The sequence below is a fragment of the Bos indicus genome, chromosome 16, assembly GCF_029378745.1.
Source record: "Bos indicus isolate NIAB-ARS_2022 breed Sahiwal x Tharparkar chromosome 16, NIAB-ARS_B.indTharparkar_mat_pri_1.0, whole genome shotgun sequence".
NCBI lineage: Eukaryota > Metazoa > Chordata > Mammalia > Artiodactyla > Bovidae > Bos > Bos indicus.
In genome coordinates, this window is record NC_091775.1 from 62113131 (window position 1) to 62130783 (window position 17653).

Consider the following 17653-nt stretch of genomic DNA (forward strand, 5'->3'; position numbering starts at 1 on the left):
GCATTAATATGAATCAAGGCAGTAGAGCCAAATCACATAGTGGTCGTCATACTGTTCACAACCCTGTACTCACAGTAGAAATGTGCCATTCTTACACTTAATGTAATTTTAAATATTTGTGTAATTAATTTAAATATTATTGAATCTCAACTTTGCGTACGTATCTTTTTAATATTTTGTGTGACCAAATAGAAAATATTCAAAAAGCACTTGTGTTTGCCAAAGCATGACATTTATCTTGAAGAAAAGCTAGTTATTTGATTTGCAAACTGAACTAGCCATTTTTTTCATTTGGTACCATTTTTACTTAAATGATCAACAAACTGTGTTTATTCAGTCTTGAGTATTTATAAGCAATTTTTCAGAAATAAATGAAGCAGCTCTGACTTTTCAAGAAAAACAACTGATAGTGTTTATTGTTGATAATAAAATTAAAACTTTCAAGTGAAGATTAGGGCTTTTAGCAATGCTATTTCCCCTGTTGTGAGCTTGACTGCTTTCCAGACTTCTCTGGTATGAGTGATGGTATCAGTCAAAGTCATCTTTTAATATTGTGTGATAAAATGTGTGAATATTTGAAAAGATCTTCCTAATAACTCAGTGAACCAATATTTTCCAAATGACCAGTGAGGATTAGAAAATCACGTATGGGTAAAAGATCCTATTAAGGTGAAAGATCAGACTGTGGATTTTAATGCAACAGATTATGAAAAGTTCACTGATAATGGTGTAAGATTTCACATTACAGCTAACATTTAAGAAACTACTAATTGTCCACTTTTGGTGTGGCATTAAAAAAGGATATCCAGTTACCTGTAAATACTGTTAAAATACTCTTCCCTTTTCTTATTATGTATCGTTTGTGTGAAGCCAGATTTTCTGCATACGCTTCAGCCAAATCAACATATAACCACAGATTGCATACAGAAACAAATATCAGAATCCACCTATCTTCTGTTAAGCCAGCCATTAAAGATTTTATTTTACTGTGTCAATAAAAGTTTCTCTCCTTTCAATTAAACTTCATTTTTTCAAAATAAGTACTATGGTGGCTCAGAGGTTAAAGCATCTGCCTGCAATGCGGGAGACCTGGGTTCGATCCCTGGGTCGGGAAGATCCCCTGGAGAAGGAAATGGCAACCCACTCCAGTATTCTTGCCTGGAGAATCCCATGGACAGAGGAGCTTGGTGGGCTATAGTCCACGGGGTCGCAAAGAGTTGGACAGGACTGAGCAACTTCACTTTCACTTTCACTGTGTTGAATTTTAGAAAATATAATTTATGTTAACACATAAAGGTTTATTACTCTTATTTTTAATTAATTAAAAATTTTATGGATTTTAATTTATATTGTAAATACTGATAGAAATAACTGTGTCTATAACTACATAAACTAAAGTTTTGGGGGGTCCTCAGTATTACAGAGTGTAAAGTGGTCCTGAGACCAAAATGTTTGGGAACTGCTGTCTTATAGCATTGTTTTTCAAGTTCTGGTTTGTCCCATTAGAGATGCATGAAATCTATTTAGTGGATTATAGTCAGCATTGTTTAAAATTGAAATAGAATAGAAAATATCATTATGTCATACATAGTAAGGATAAATACTATGATAAAGGTAAAAAAAAAATCTTAAAACTACTGCTCTAGAGAACTTTTACATAGATAATAAATGGATATAAATAAAGCTATCTATAAATACTGATATTATAGAGATATACATATAGATATCTATAAGTATTTATCTATACTAGGAGATATATAACAGCAGTATTTGAAATGGCAGGGGGGAAAAAGGAAACCACCCACATTAAATAGGAAAATGGATTAATAAATTGTGGTATATTTACATATTATGCTCAGTAAAGATAAAAAAATTACAGTATACAAGTCAACATATAAGAATCTCAAATCACAGGAGACTGCAAGCAGCTTGATTTCTTTTATAGAAAATTAAAAGCAAACAAAACTAAATGATATATTGTTTAGCTATACATACCAAGTGATACATAAAACTAATGATACAGTAAATGCAGTTCATCTGTAGTGTTCCTTTTTATCCTTAACAATTTTTATTTAATTTCTTCAGCAAAGGCTTACTTCTGTGTCAGTTTCCACATCCTCATTCTATAGCCTCAAATTCTGCTAGACTTGTCCATCTTGAAAGGAAATCTAAGAGGACCTAGTAAACAGATTCAATTTCTCAGGTTTCGTCATTGGCTGTAATAGAAGTAGAAAACATTTCCAACCATGTCTGGAGGGCAAATCAAGACTAGTTGTTGTTATTCAAACCTCCATATGTCAGGAACTGTTGACCTATATGATCATGGAAAGTGTTACTGGGTAAATGAGCTAAAGACAATTTCAATCTCACCAAATATTGCTAAGGAGTAGTGTAGTTAATGAGCTAAATGACGTAAGTAAAAAAAATTAAGAAAAAGAATTGTGTGTACCTATTAGGGCACATTGTTGGAATAACTGAAGTTTACTAAGACCAAGCAGAAAAGTAACTTTCTGAAGACCATGTAGTGGTTCATAAAATTTTGAGTTGACTGGAGAGCCAGCTCTACACTGAGCTTCTAGAAGAAGTTCTAAAACCATACCAGAGAACTGGCTTGATGAGAAGACTGCTCTAGCAGTTACTCACCAGAGCACTAAAGAAAACTACTGTTTTTGTCATTCGCCATTCATGCCGCTTCTGCACCACTTTGCAACCTCTGAAAAATCCACTGTCACTACCAAAAGCCACCTAAAGTAGAGTCCACATGGAGCCTTCTTTTTCAGGTTATTCACTTTTGTAATGAGGTCTTCTACTGGGACACCTAGTTTCAATGCCCAAGTTCCAGTGCCCAGCAAGGAAGCTGGCAATTGGCTTTTCTGGGTTCTGTCTTGGGTGACAAGGAACTCATGTGGCAGGAAATCATCAAATAATCAATGAGGGATTAAAAGTAAGCTTGGGGTCCAAGAAATCTGACAGATGTCCATCATTAAGGAGTTTAAGCCATGTATCTTTCTTTCATAAAACATAAAATATTATTCAGGGAAGAGCTCTTGAGACTTTTCAAAAGCCTGATTTTTTAAATGGCTATTGAGCACTTGAAATTTAGCTGGTAGAACTGAGAAATTGAATTTAATTGCTATTTAAGTGGCAACATGAGGCTGATGGCTACCATATTGGACAACACCTACAGATTAAACATTTTACAAAGTTGTAGTGTTTTTCTGCTATAGTCCGTATTTCTTTAAAAGCATTTCTTCAAAAATGTTGCTAGACTCCTACTGAAATATAACTCTTCAAAAGTCAGGAATACAGTGAAATACATACTCACATCTATTAGGAAAGCTATTCTCAAAAAAAAAATGTTGACAAGGATTTGGAGAAATTGGTGCCTGTGTGCAGTGCTGATGGGAATGTAAAATAGTTGTAACTATTATGGAAATGGTATATCAGTACCTCAAAAAATTAAAAATAGAATTACTATATTCCACTTCTGGGTTTATATACATATATACCAAAAAGAATTGAAACCGAGTTTTCAAAGAGCTATTTGTACACCCATGTTTATAGCAGCATTATTCACAATAGCCAAATGATGAAAAACCCAAGTGGCTATCAACAAATAAGTAGATAAACAAAATATGGTATATACAGGCAGTTTATTAAATGTAATTTTGTAAATGTTTATTAAAGTAAAACATTCTTTGGGGTATAGGTATTTCTTTTGTTGGGCTTCTCAGGTGGCTCAGTGGTAAAGGATTTGACTGCCAGGATATGGGTTTGATCCCCAGGTCAGGAAGATCCCCTGAGAAGGAAATAGCAACCCATTCCAGTATTCTTGCCCGGGAAATCCCATGGACAGAAGAGCCTGACAGGCTACAGTCCAAGGGGTCGCAAGAAGTCTGACATGACTGAGCACATGGTGATAATAATAGTAACTGATATAAAATTTTATCGATATTGAGCCAAAGTATAACTTAATCCTTGTGGGGCATTATATCCATGGTGACAGAATGAAAGCAGTGTACATTCTTAAGATCATACAAGTATAATATCAAGAATTTTCTGTTTACTGTCAAAAGTATTTGTTTTCTTAGAGCTGAGGCCACAGTGGACAGGAAATTCCAGAGGAAGGATAGTGCTACACGTTCCAAAAGTGCTGAGTAAAATTCATAGTATATCTCGATGCATACAGTTCATTCATTTGTATTGCTGTGTAGCGTTTCAGTTTATAAATATACCACAATTTATTCATTTTACTTCAGTTCAGTTCAGTCACTCAGTCGTGTCCGACTCTTTGCGGCCTCATGAACCACAGCGCGCCAGGCCTCCCTGTCCATCACCAACTCCCGGAGTCCACCCAAACCCATGTCCATCGAGTCAATGATGCCATCCAACCATCTCATCCTCTGTCGTCCCCTTCTCCTCCTGCCCTCAGTGTTTCCCAGCATCAGGGTCTTTTCCAATGAGTCAGCTCTTCCCATGAGGTGACCAAAGTATTGGAGTTTCAGCCTCAACATCAATCCTTCCAATTGAACACCCAGGTCTGGTCTCCTTTAGAATGGACTGGTTGGATCTCCTTGCAGTCCAAGGGACTCTCAAGAGTCTTCTCCAACACCACAGTTCAAAAGCATCAATTCTTCGGCGCTCAGCTTTCTTCACAGTCCAACTCTCACATCCATACATGACCACTGGAAACACCATAGCCTTGACTAGACAGACCTTTGTTGGCAAAGTAATATCTCTGCTTTTCAATATGCTATCTAGGTTGGTCATAACTTTCCTTCCAAGGAGTAAGCGTCTTTTAAAATTTCATTGCTGCAATTGTCATCATTTTACTTAGTTTTTTACTATTACAACAACACTGCTGATAACCATGTATATGTCTCCTGCTGCATGTATACAAGATTTCTCTAGGATATATACCTAGAAGTAGAATCTCTAGAGCATAAAGTGTTTTTTCATGTTTACCAAATACTCCCAAATTGCTTTCCAAAGTGATTGATTTCCATATGTTTCCATTTTCCTAACAAATACGAGTTGTAATTGCATCTTTACAGACACTCAGGTTATCATTATCATTGCTGACTCTATGTTACAGATAATGTCTCTCAGTTTGGATCAGCCAAAATTCTTAGACTTAAGGATGTTAACAGTAAATGTGATTCATTAAGTGATGGGATTAAAAAATATATCTAAATGCAACTAGTGAAATCATGCTAAAAACAAATGTAAAGTCTAACAGATGAACATTTCCCTTGACTATGATTGTGTACTTTTTCTTGTTTTCACCTTCTCTTCTAGAAATAGTGAGTGAAACAGAATCTCCAGTACCTTCCTACTCTCAGCTACACAGTGAAAGCTCTATTCCAGAAGAATTGGGCAGCCCTGCTGTTGAGTATATACCATCTGAGTCTATAGTTCAGGAGCATCCTGGGAGTCCAGATCATAGTATACGTACTGAAGACATGGTTTTTTCACAAGAACTAGAATCTTCTACCTCGCCTAGTAAATATGTAAGTTAATATATATTTATATCTTAAAGGTTCTTTACAAAAAACCTATCTGAAAGGTATATTATTAACTTATATTCTTGCTATTAAGGAAGCATTGACTATGACCCATACCTGTAATGTATAGTACATGACATTTGAATAGAAATAAAGCTTTTCATTGACTCCTAAAAATTTATAAATATATGAATTTTAGCTTTAGTGGCATTTATAAAATTATATGCTATGAAGTTTTTAATAAAGATAGGAACTTCTAAAGTCTTTAATAAAGATAATGTGTGGGGCAAGTTCTTATTAAAGTCTGCGATTTGTCACATAATAGAAACAATAAGACCTTAAACCATACCAGTGTGCCTTTTCTATAATTTAGTTAATGACTGCTCTATACTTCTTAATCATAGTAGTGGTTTCATCTCTTTAAGGCAGATCTGAAATGGATATGGATTCTAAATTAGAATAATAGTCACTTCAGAATAAAGAGGTTTTTCACATTGCCCTTAATTCTATACTTTAGTAAAAAACTGTCTAGTAAAACCTTAAGCTAGAAATTTAGCTTTTTCTAAGCTTAATTTTATAATGTGTATGAAGGATTAGCGTAATAATATTAAATACTATAAGTGAACAAAAACATTGGTAAAAGCCACTTTGTGTTTGAAAAAAGAATCCACCTAAGTTGGAAATAGACCATATAAGAAAGTCAAAGCTAGTGTGCCTTAAAGTCACTTTTATAATAAAAAGTAATATTTATTGGGTGTTTGTCAAGTGCCAGGTAGTGTGCTGAATGCCTTATGTAGATTATCCTCATAGCAATTCTTTAGATAATGTTTTAAGCCCCACTCTGAAGCTTAGCAGACTGAGTAACTTGCCCACCATTGCAGGGAAAGGAAGTGATGATATAACAATTAGGAACCACATCAGGCTTATTCACTTCCTCTTGATACCAGGGTAGAAATTACTCCCTTTGTGATAAATAATCTAGTGTGGGCAGTCTTCTTATGCTCTTATTTTCTTCCCTCCCCCCTTTCCTATCTTCTTCTTTTCTTCCGTAAAGATAGTACCTATTTCATATTAAATGTTTTTCAGTTTTATTGACATATAATGGACATTTAGCACTGTGAATTTAAAGTGTACAGCATGAGTTTAAAGTGTACAGCATGATGACTTGACATACACATATTGTGAAATGATCACTACAGTAAGTTTAGTGAATATCCATCATCTTGTATAGTTACAAAAACATTTTTTTCCTTGTGATGAGAATTTTTAGGGTCTACTCTTTTAGCAACTTTCAAACATACCATGCAGCAGTGTTAAATATAGTCGTCATGTTGTACATTATATCCCCAGTACTTATATATCCTGTAACTGGAAACTGATACCTTTTGACCAGCTTCAGCCAGTTCCTTACCCACTACTCCCCACCTCTGGGGACCACAAATCTGATCTCTTTTTCTATGAGTTGGAGTTTTTCTGGATTCCACATACAAGTAAAATCATAAAATATTTGTCTTTCTCTCTCTGACTTTCTTCACTTAGTTAAGTGCCCTCAAGATCAATTCATGTTGTCTCAAATGACAGGATTTCCTTTTTCTTTTTTTTAATGACTGAATAGTATTTGTGTGGGGGGGGGGGTGGGGGGTGGATGTCACATTTTCTTTATTCATTTATCTATTGATGAAGAACTACCAATGATCCAGCAAATGCACTTGTGGATATGTATCAGAAGGAAGTAAAATCACTATGTTGAAGAGATATCTGTACACCCATATTTAGTATTTTTAAAGTTAAATAAAGGGGTAAATATCACTGATTCAGTAGCCACTCATAGTTTATCATAGACATCTTTAAAAGCATGCTTTTAAATAACTTTTTCCATATACTTAAAAAGTTGAAATCTTTTGTGTAATTTGCAAACTTTTTTTCACTTTTTATTTCATGAAGTTATTTAAAATTCTTTGTAAATATTACCTTTAACTTGTTAGTATCTTACATTTTAAATAGAGTTTAATAATTGTATCACAGAACAGTTCTTATTTGATTTCTGTTTAAACAGTCACCTCCCAAGAGCTGCATGTCTGTGTCAAAGCAAGAGTCTAGCAAAGGAAGTCATAGGACTGGAGGACACGGTCGTCTGCCCGTCAAGTCCCATCAACATTGTTATAGTTGGTCAGATGAGTCATTATCTATGACACAGTCAGGTAAGAGTAACAAGGAAGGAGTTAGTTTTCTTTGTAGTATGTTTGCATTTCTCTTTAATAAGCTTTGTCTGTCTATGTGACTGGTAAAATGTTATACTCTGTTTCATTTGTAAAGGCTTTTTCCTTGCCAAAATTGAATTACATAATTCTTTGCTTTCCCTTGATAATTTATATGCCTCATTATACAAACCATGATAAATTGTTATGTTCTTAGACATTAGTAGTCATTTATTCATCAGACATTTGTTAAATTTTTTGTGTGTGACAGGTGCTGCTTATGTGTTCCTATAGTGCTCTGCACTTTTAACTTGTTATACCAGACAGCACATAAATTTAATCAAACATTAATTTAAAACACATTAATTCAACCTAGTAGCAGGTCTCCTCTACTAGAATTTATGTTCCTGACCCTAGCAGTACTTTGCATTGCACATAGTAGGTATTATGTTTCTTGAATGATTTAATGATGCCCATGAGGAGAAACAGGAGGTGGTAGAGCAGGACAGCATTAAGTCTCAAGGAAGGAAAAGTAGAGACTGCACATGGCAGTAGGGAGCATTCATTATTTTCCCATAACCTGTATCCTACTATAAATCCCAGTTGTACGTAGATTATGAAAGAATGAACGGGCTCTACTCTAAGAGACTTCAAGGCATTGATCTTGGGAGACATATCTAGACAGACAAAACTTGGTTTATGTAGGATTCTGAGGAAGATTAATACTATATCGAGTGTATGTCTTTTGAGCTCATTTTCAATTTTCTTTTGAGAGTAGACATTTAGTAAAGGAAAAGTAAAAAATATTACTCATTTTTTTTTATCTTTGATCCTATTTTATACCCCCTTTGCTTTCAATGTTTTATTAAACAACAGTAACTCTTGGGTTTTTCCTATGCCCATATTTACTTATTCTTTGAATAACTGCATAATATTTCAAAGGGTAGATATACCATAATATAACCATTTCCCTGGTGATAATCATGTAGATTTTCTTTAAATTTTCAAAATTTCAAGTAATGGTATAATGAATATCTTCGTTTATATATGACATGACATGACATGTGTGCATTCTCAGTCGTGTCCAACTGTTTGCAGCCCTATGGACTGTAGCGGCAAGGCTCCTCTGTCCATGGAGTTTTCCAGGCAAGAATACTAGAGTGGGTTGCCGTTTCCTACTTTCTGACTCAGGAATCGAACCTGCATATCTTGTGTCTCCTTCGTTGGCAGACAGGTTCTTTACCACTGGGCCACCTGGCAGCCCTTTTAATTTATATTTATATTCCTGTTGAATATTTCAGTAGGAATAAATTCTTAGAAGTGAAATTACTGAATCAAGTCAGTAATCGAAGTTGAAGAATGTTGTCTGTCATATTTATCTGTTGAAAGTGATTAATTTTTTGTATATATTTGCTTTCATGTAATCTGGGGAAAGTGGAGTAAGCTTACTGCCAGTGGAGTAAGCTTTCCGTGGACATAAACTTGATATTTGGAAATATGGATTCTCATTATTTCTCTTTTACTTACTGGTGACTTTCTTCAAGTTTCCTTTCCATAACTGATGTTCTTTCTTATCTATAGCAATGAAATAGTATCTTAATCATCCTTGTATGAATTATAAAATAAGGATTAATAATATTTGTAAGATATTATTTTAATGGTAAAATATATTCAAATGAGAACTGTTTTAGAAAAATATCTCTGAGATTTCTAGGCTGTAGATGCCATCTACCTGTTCATGACAGCATTATTCATTATATGTGGTATTTATAGGAGTGGTAATGTTAATGCAGTGGAGTTATATAATACCTTTCTTAGTTACATGATGGAGAGTTTGTTATGAGCCAGATTAATACAATCAACGTGTCAAATAATGAAGCTTAATTTTTAATCAAGTTATTCTGTTCATCAGGTTATTCTGTCTTGATGTATTTCAGCCAACAGAAGTCTCATTTTCCTGTCATTTCCCCTATCCCCTTTCTTCCAAAAAAAACCTGTAGGAGAGAATTCCATAAAGACAATACATTGATCTAGAGAGTTACTTGGATAAAAAAATATTTTTCTAGAGGTTCCTTTAGATATTATTGATGATAAACACTATATAGTAGAATTAGATTTGGGCATGTGGAAAATGTACTCCCATTCACTGTCATAGACTTTTATTTGATCTCTTTTTACCTTTCACTTGTAGAACTTTGGTTTCTTTACTTCTTAAAAATGTAAACATTTCACATGGTCTTTCATCTGAACTTAAAGTTTCTCATCATCTCTGTTAAATCTTCATAGTTATAGTTGAGAAATGTTTTTATTTAAAAAGATCACTGCTTACATATCCAATTTTTAAAATATATTCATTTAAAATAATCATTTTGGAGGCAAAGTTATAGGAAGTATAGTGGTCTCCTATAAAATTTTATCAAAGTAACATCTCAAGTTCTGGAAGCACATAAAGTTTATCAAGCTAAAAGAATACACAGCTTTAGCAGATTCAAAGGTATGGGGTTTATATTTCATTTTAGAAAGGTTATAATTTTCAGCCCAACTTGCAGTCCTACCCCCCAATTATTGTTCAGAATTGTTAATTAAATCACCGTAAAGCTTACCAGTAAGATTCAGAGCCTTTTAGCTCTAGAACAAATTGAGAGGACGTCTACTCGTCTCCTGCGAGAACACCAAAATTGCATGTTCAACAGCCATTGACAGGAGGATGCTAGAACCACCATAAAAAGATACTGCACGTCCAAAGTCAAAGAAGCCATAGCGAGATGGTAGGAGGGGCACAATAACAATAAAATCAAATTCCCATACCTGCCAGGTCAGTGACCCAAAAACTGGAGACCAATAGTAGCAAAGAAGTTCTCCCACTGTTGTGAAGGTTCTAAACCCCACATCAGGCTTCCCAGCCTGGGGATCCCACAAAGGGGCTGAGAATCCCCAGGGAATCTGACCTTGAAGGCCAGTGGGATTTGATTATAGGAATTTCACAGGACTGGGGGAAACAGCAGAGAAGGCAATGGCACCCCACTCCAATACTCTTCCCTGGAAAATCCCATGGACGGAGGAGCCTGGAAGGCTGCAGTCCATGGGGTCGCTGAGGGTCGGACACGACAGAGCGACTTCACTTTCACTTTTCACTTTCATGTATTGGAGAAGGAAATGGCAACCCACTCCAGTGTTCTTGGCTGGAGAATCCCAGGGACGGGGCAGCCTGGTGGGCTGCCGTCTATGGGGTCACACAGAGTTGGACACGACTGAAGTCACGTAGCAGCAGTAGCAGCAGCAGGGGAAACAGTGACTCCAGTCTTGGAATGCACAAACAAAATCTTGCACACACCAAGACCCAGAGGAAAAGAGCAGTCACCCTGTAGAAGACTGAACCAAAACTACCTGCTAATGTCGGAGGTCTCCTGTGGAGTCATGGGTTGGCAGGGGCTCACCACAGGGAAGGGGACACTGGCAGCAGCAGTCCTGGAAGGTCCCCCTTGGTGTAAGCCCTCTTGGAGGCCGCCATTAACCCTGCCATAGTGCCCATAGACCTCAGGCCGAACAACTGCCAGTGCAACCCCACCCATCAGCAGATAACTGGGTTAAGTTTTACTGAGCAAGGCTCAGATTTTCCCACTGCCAGTCCTTCCTATCAGGAAGCTTACACAAGCGTCTTAGCCTCCTGCATCGGAGGGCAGACAGAAGAAGCAAGATCAACAGTCCCACAGCAGCTAAAACAAAACTCACATTACTGAAAGTCAGTCAGGATGAAAAAGCAGAAAGTTATGTCCCAGATGAAGGGACAAGATAAAACCCCAGAAAAACAACCAAGTGAAGTGGAAATAGGCAACCTTCCAGAAAAAGAATTCAGAATAATGATAGTGAAGACGATCCAGGGTCTCGGGAAAACAATGGAGAAGATGCAAGGAATGTTTACCAAAGACATAGAAGAACTAAAGAATAAACAGAGAAGAATAATATACTAGAAGGAATCCATAGCAGAATAACTGAAGCAGAAGAACAAATAAATGAGGGAGGACAGAATGGTGGAAGTCACTGCTGCAGAACAGAATATAGAAAAAAGAAAAAAATGGAGACAGCCTAAGAGACCTCGGGACAACATTAAACACACCAACATTCACATTAGAGGGGTCCCAGGAGAAGAGAGAAAAGACCTGAGAAAATATTTCAAGAGATAATAGCTGAAAACTTCCCTAACATAGGAAAGGAACTAGTCAATCAAGTCCAGGAAGCACAGAGAGTCCCAGGCAGGATAAACCCAAGGAGGAACACACCAAGACACATACTAATCAAACTGACAAAAATTAAAGACCAAGATAAAATGTTAAAAGCAACAAGGGAAAAACGACAGGTAACATACAGGGGAACTCCATCAGGCTATCGGCTGATTTCTCAGTAGAAACTCTACATGCCAGAAGGGAATGGCATGATATATTTAAAGAGATTAAGGGGAAGAAGCTGCAACCAAGAATACTTTACCCAGCGAGACTGTTATTCAGATTTAATGGAGAAATCAAAAAGCTTTCCAGACAAGCAGAAGTAAGAGAATTCAGCACCACCAAACCAGCTTTACAACAAATGCTAAAGGAATTTCTCTAAGCAAGAAACACAGGAGAAGGAAAAGACCTACAGAAAATGAATCTGAAACAATTAAGAAAATGGTAATAGGATCATTACAACTGCAAGCCATAATGGGAATATGATTAATCTAGTAATATAAAATAATTACAATCTGGGGGGTTAAGTAGAGTGATGTGGTAAGTGGAAGTGCATACATGGACATGTTTTCATCTGCTCAGCCAGTCTGTGTCTTGTGGTTGGTGCATTTGCACTTACCACATCACTCTACTTAACCCCCCAGATTGTATGTAATTATTTTATATTATTAGATTAATCATATTCCCATTATGGCTTGCAGTTGTAATTACCTTTTATTTTTTGTCTGGCTATTGATTGTGAAAACTGATAAACATCTTTTATTATTGTGATTATGTAACTATTACTCACTTAATACCATTGTATCATGATTGTTTCAACAGAAAAATAATTGAATTCTGTATCATCAAAACTACCATTTAATAGAAAAACCTGTAATCACTTTTTAAAATCCAAATGCATATCAGATTATCTTGGAATGTTTTGAAAAATCAAATGCCCAGATCTGCTTTTTTTCTCCCAAAGCTCCAGATACGTTTCTCATGAGCAACTGTGTTTAAAAACAACTGGACTTATATGATGCTCTTTTACTTTCATCTAGTTCGTTTCATTTTTTTTCTATTTCATATTCAGTGCCCCCGTTTCACTTAGTTTATGTTTTCCAATTTCTCCATCTTCTCTTTTTTGTGATATTCTTTCTCAAGCCTTTATCAAGCGTAGTAGAAAAGTTTTTGTATACCTATATATAAGTAATATTGCCTAACTAAAAAACGTATGACATTTGACTCAACTTGTTTGACTTAGTATGAATAGAATGCTAGATTTCTAATTTTAAAAAATAGATATTCAACAAAGATTTACTGTATAGCACAGGGAGCTATAGTCAATATCTTGTAATAGCCTATAATGGAAAATAATCTGAAAAATAATATATGTGTATATGTATAACTGAATCACCTTGCTGTGTACCTGAAACATTGTAAGTCAACTGTACTTCAATAAAATATATATAAATAAAATCGATAAATTAAGCCAAAAATAAATAAAATGAATTTATTATTTTCTTCAGAAATTAAAGGAGAACAAGAGGAAGATACTCAGTTGCTGTCTCCTTACCACCACCTTTTTTAGGTTTAAACCAAAAAATATGTTACATAAAATATGGCTACATAAAAATGTTTTATGTGTACTAATACTACCACTGTTTATTGAGCTTTTTATAGTAGTCCAAGTACTGTGCTACATGCTTTATGTATCTTATTTAATTTTCACATCAGTTCTAGAAATCATTAAGTGACAGACACCTTATTAATTACCAGTAGTAGATTCTAAGCTGAAAATGACCTTTATTATTGCTTCATTTTATTAGTGTTGATCAGTAAATAGTGAACTTCGCTATTCACTCAGGGCTCAGTCTGATGGCACTACTGGCATAAGATGGGTATAATTTTCCTTTTTTTTTTTTTTTGGGTATAATTTTCCTAATGCACCTTAAGTCAGGAGACTAAAGTAGCAGGAACTTAGATGTCATTATTTCTAATTATTTAGATCACATTGCAAAAAAAGGACTTTTCAAAATAAATTCTGTGATTAGTTCTTTGCAATTTAATCTGAAGTGCTTAAAAAAAAAAAACAAAACCTGGGTGTTTATGATGTAATGTTATAATGTGCATCTAAGTCTTCAAGTTGTATATAATAGTATTTCTCTTAAAAGACTATTAAATGCCTCACTCATCATTAGCGTGTGGAAATGACACCATGGTGTGATTCAAGGAGGAGATGTCATTTTTTTTCTGTGTAATTTCCATGTGTAGTGAAATAAGCTGTTTTTAAATGATGCTTATTTTATTGTCAGTAGTGTTCATTTGACTGTGCCGGGTCTCAGTTGTGGCATGCTGGATCTTTAGTTGCCACATGTGAACAGCACATGGGATCTAGTTCCCTGACCAGGGATTGAACCTGGGCCCCCTGCACTGGAAGCACAAGTCGTAGCCACTAGACCACCAGGGAAGTCCTAATGATGCTTATTTTTATAAGATTTGTGTGATGCTTACAATGAAATGTCTTTTTCATGATTTTGCTGTGACTAAACATCTACTTTGTATGTGTGCATGTATGTGTCTAAATTGTTGGGAAGAAAATAAGATTGAACTATAGCTTTATTTCATTATTTTAAATGTTTTAAGAGCTACCAAAGGTTATCACAAAGTATATTTCTTTATAATTTTTCTCTCTCCTTTTATAATATTAAGCCATTAGCTGATGACTCACAATCAATTTCAAATGGTAAAATTCTAGTTTGATTTTAGTATGACTTTAAAACTATCAAACTATCTATTAATAACCAAGAGGAGGTACAGTTAAGTATGGCTATCCTGTTACCAGGAAATAAATCCTTAAAGAATGTCCAAATTCCACTAACCAAAAGTTTTTCTACTTCCAGCTACTTATCAAGACAGAGTATCTTCAGATTTGCAAACTTTATTTGCAGTTTCAAAATAGCACAATTAGAAGGTGAAAATAAACAGGAAGACACACACCCACCCCTGCATAGAGATTTAGGAGAAAGGATGGAAATCACCAATAATTTTTTTCTGAATCTAAAATTTTAAATGTTAGATTAACTTTACATTGGTGCTTTCTATTAACAGTTACTGAATTTATTTTTTTTAATGACATTAAAAGGTTTTATATCTCTTTCAGAAACTACATCTGACCAGAGTGACATTGAAGGTAGAATCAGAGCCCTGAAGGATGAGCTGCGGAAAAGAAAATCAGTTGTGGACCAACTAAAGAAGGAACAGAAAAAAAGGCAAAAGGAAAGACTCAAAGCCCAAGAAGCCAGTCTGATCAAACAATTGGAGGTTAGATATAAGAAGGCTAGTGCAAACATGAAGCCAGAAATGTTTTAAGCATTAAAAAAGTGATAGATTAAAAATTTTCAATATTAGTTTTGTGCCACATTTTAACCTAACTTTAAAAACAAAGAAACTGACGTGTCTGAACAAACTCTTGCTTGAAGCATTAAATATTAAAATGTTAAATATTATAATATCAAGTATTAAAGTAAATAGTAAAAGTATTAAAATGAGTTTTTTCCCCAAAGAGGAAAGATTAGGCCTATGAAAGTAAGCTTGATATCCATGTCATCTTAAGGAAAGAACCATTAGATAAATAATCCTGGCTATTGAAACTGTTAACTGCCTTTTCTTTTCTTTGGGTTTTTTTTTTTTTTTTTGCAGAATGGTGTTTCATGCCACCCAGCTTATTAGTATGATTCTTTGTACTATTTGAATAGCTCCTAAAGATAACTTTAAACTTGAGTTTCCTTCCAAACTCTAGCAGCCTTCCCTGATTTGATTCTACCCAACTCTGGAAACCTGGTTTTTGTTTGTTTGTTTTGTTTTTAGCTTTAAAAGCATGTGGGCACAGAAGGTTTTACTGAAAATTCCTCTGAATATTTTTAAAATTAATTTATTTAATTGGGGGCTAATTACTTTATAGTTTTTATATCTTTCTCATTCTGTTTTTTCCTATTCATTCAGTTATCAGATCCCACTGATTTCTTTTTTCATAAATCTTGCTTGCCCCTTTCCATTCCTACTGACATCAAGCTATTTGGAACCTGATGTCCTCTTACCGCTGTAGTGTGCACAGCCTCTTACTCTTACATGTCCTTGCCTCCGGTTGCTTCCCTACGGCTTACATGCATTCTGTCAGCCTAGTATTCCTAAACACCATATTCATTACAGAACCAGTCTGAACTTCCTGTATCATAAGAACCCCTTCTGAAGGCCTCACCTGACGTCATTCAGTTTCTTCTCAGTCACTTTCAGTAATAACAAGTTTCAGATTTTCAAGGCAGTTGATTTCATTGGTTGGACTCCAGGTGCTCTAAGTGCTAAAAAGGTTTTTGTTTGGGCAAAATTTCTGTTATTTTAATCATCCTTGTGTGCTAAAACCAAACATGTATTCTCCTTTATTAATGTGTTTATTAATTTAATCAAATATTCAAGGACCTTTTTATGTGCTGGAAACTTGGCTAATTACTGTACACACATTTTTCACTTTATCATCAAAGCAACAAGGTGTGGATATTACTATCCCTGTTTTACAGATGAGGAAACTGAGTTTCAGTGAAATTAATGATATCCAGAGAGATGCAGCTCAAATGTGTTAAAACTAGGATTTTAATTTAGCTTGAATTCCAAATTCTGTGGCCTTACCATTACACTACACTGTCTTCCACATAGAAGATAAACCTGCTAACAGATCTGGAGAAGATAAGACATTTACATTAGTACACAACACAGAGATGGGAACAGGAATTGTAACTTGCACATATGTTTAGAAGAAAAGTGATTAAGATTCAGTGGCCATGCTGAAAAGCAGTGAGAAACAAAATTTTAAAATGAAGATCAAATTTAGGGCTTTAGAAATCAGACTGATGAGTTTAAACTTCATCCTATAGGTCTGTAGTGCTCAATCTGACTATACATTAGAATTAATCAAGGAGGTTTTTTGAAAAATACAAATATCCAGGCTCACTCCCAGAGATTTTTATTTAATTGGCCTAAGCTGGGGCCCACGATTTAAAAGTACTGCTGAAGGTCATGTTCAGTTCAGTTCAGTCTCTCAGTCGTGTCCGACTCTTTGCAGCCCCATGAACCACAGCACGCCAGGCCTCCCTGTCCATCACCAATTCCTGGAGTCCACCCAAACCCATGTCCATTGAGTCAGTGATGCTATCCCAACCACCTCATCCTCTGTCATCCTCTTCTCCTCCCGCCCTCAATCTTTCCCCACATCAGGGTCTTTTCAGATGAGTTAGCTCTTCGCATCAGGTGGCCAAAGGTCATGAGGACCAATTAAAAGCTAAATGAAATACTATTACATTGAATAGCATTGCCCCAAAAGTTCAATAATAGATACATCAACCAGAAAAATATCTAGAGAAAAATATAAAGATCCATCTCATTCAATATTATATTAAATGATTTAAATAAAGGCAATAAAAAGTTCTTTATTTAGATTTTATAATTATAGTATATGTATATAGTATACTATATAAATTAGTGAAGCTTTATTTATAGAATGACTAATAACTACGAAGTATTTTTGCAATTCTGTACTATTATGCTCTCAACCACTCCCTTCTCTTTCCTTGAGATCTCTATTCCCAAAGTACAGATTCCCTTAAGAAGCTTACTGCCATTGAAACTCAGTGCAATGGCTGAACTTAAAAATATCAGGAAAGTATTAGGACATCCTTTAAAGAATAATTATATA

At 35.1% G+C, this 17653-nt stretch overlaps 1 protein-coding gene across 4 annotated transcripts in view; it reads left to right on the forward strand.

Moving 5' to 3' along the window:
* Positions 1 to 17653, forward strand: part of CEP350 (centrosomal protein 350) — a 162501-nt gene that overhangs the window by 123695 nt on the left and 21153 nt on the right. For all 4 annotated transcript variants that reach the window (XM_019976221.2, XM_019976224.2, XM_019976223.2 and 1 more), the window contains 3 exons: positions 5299 to 5510; positions 7561 to 7705; positions 15068 to 15228. In XM_019976221.2, coding sequence (XP_019831780.2) covers positions 5299 to 5510; positions 7561 to 7705; positions 15068 to 15228 — 518 coding nt within the window. The remainder of the gene's footprint in view (positions 1 to 5298; positions 5511 to 7560; positions 7706 to 15067; positions 15229 to 17653) is intronic.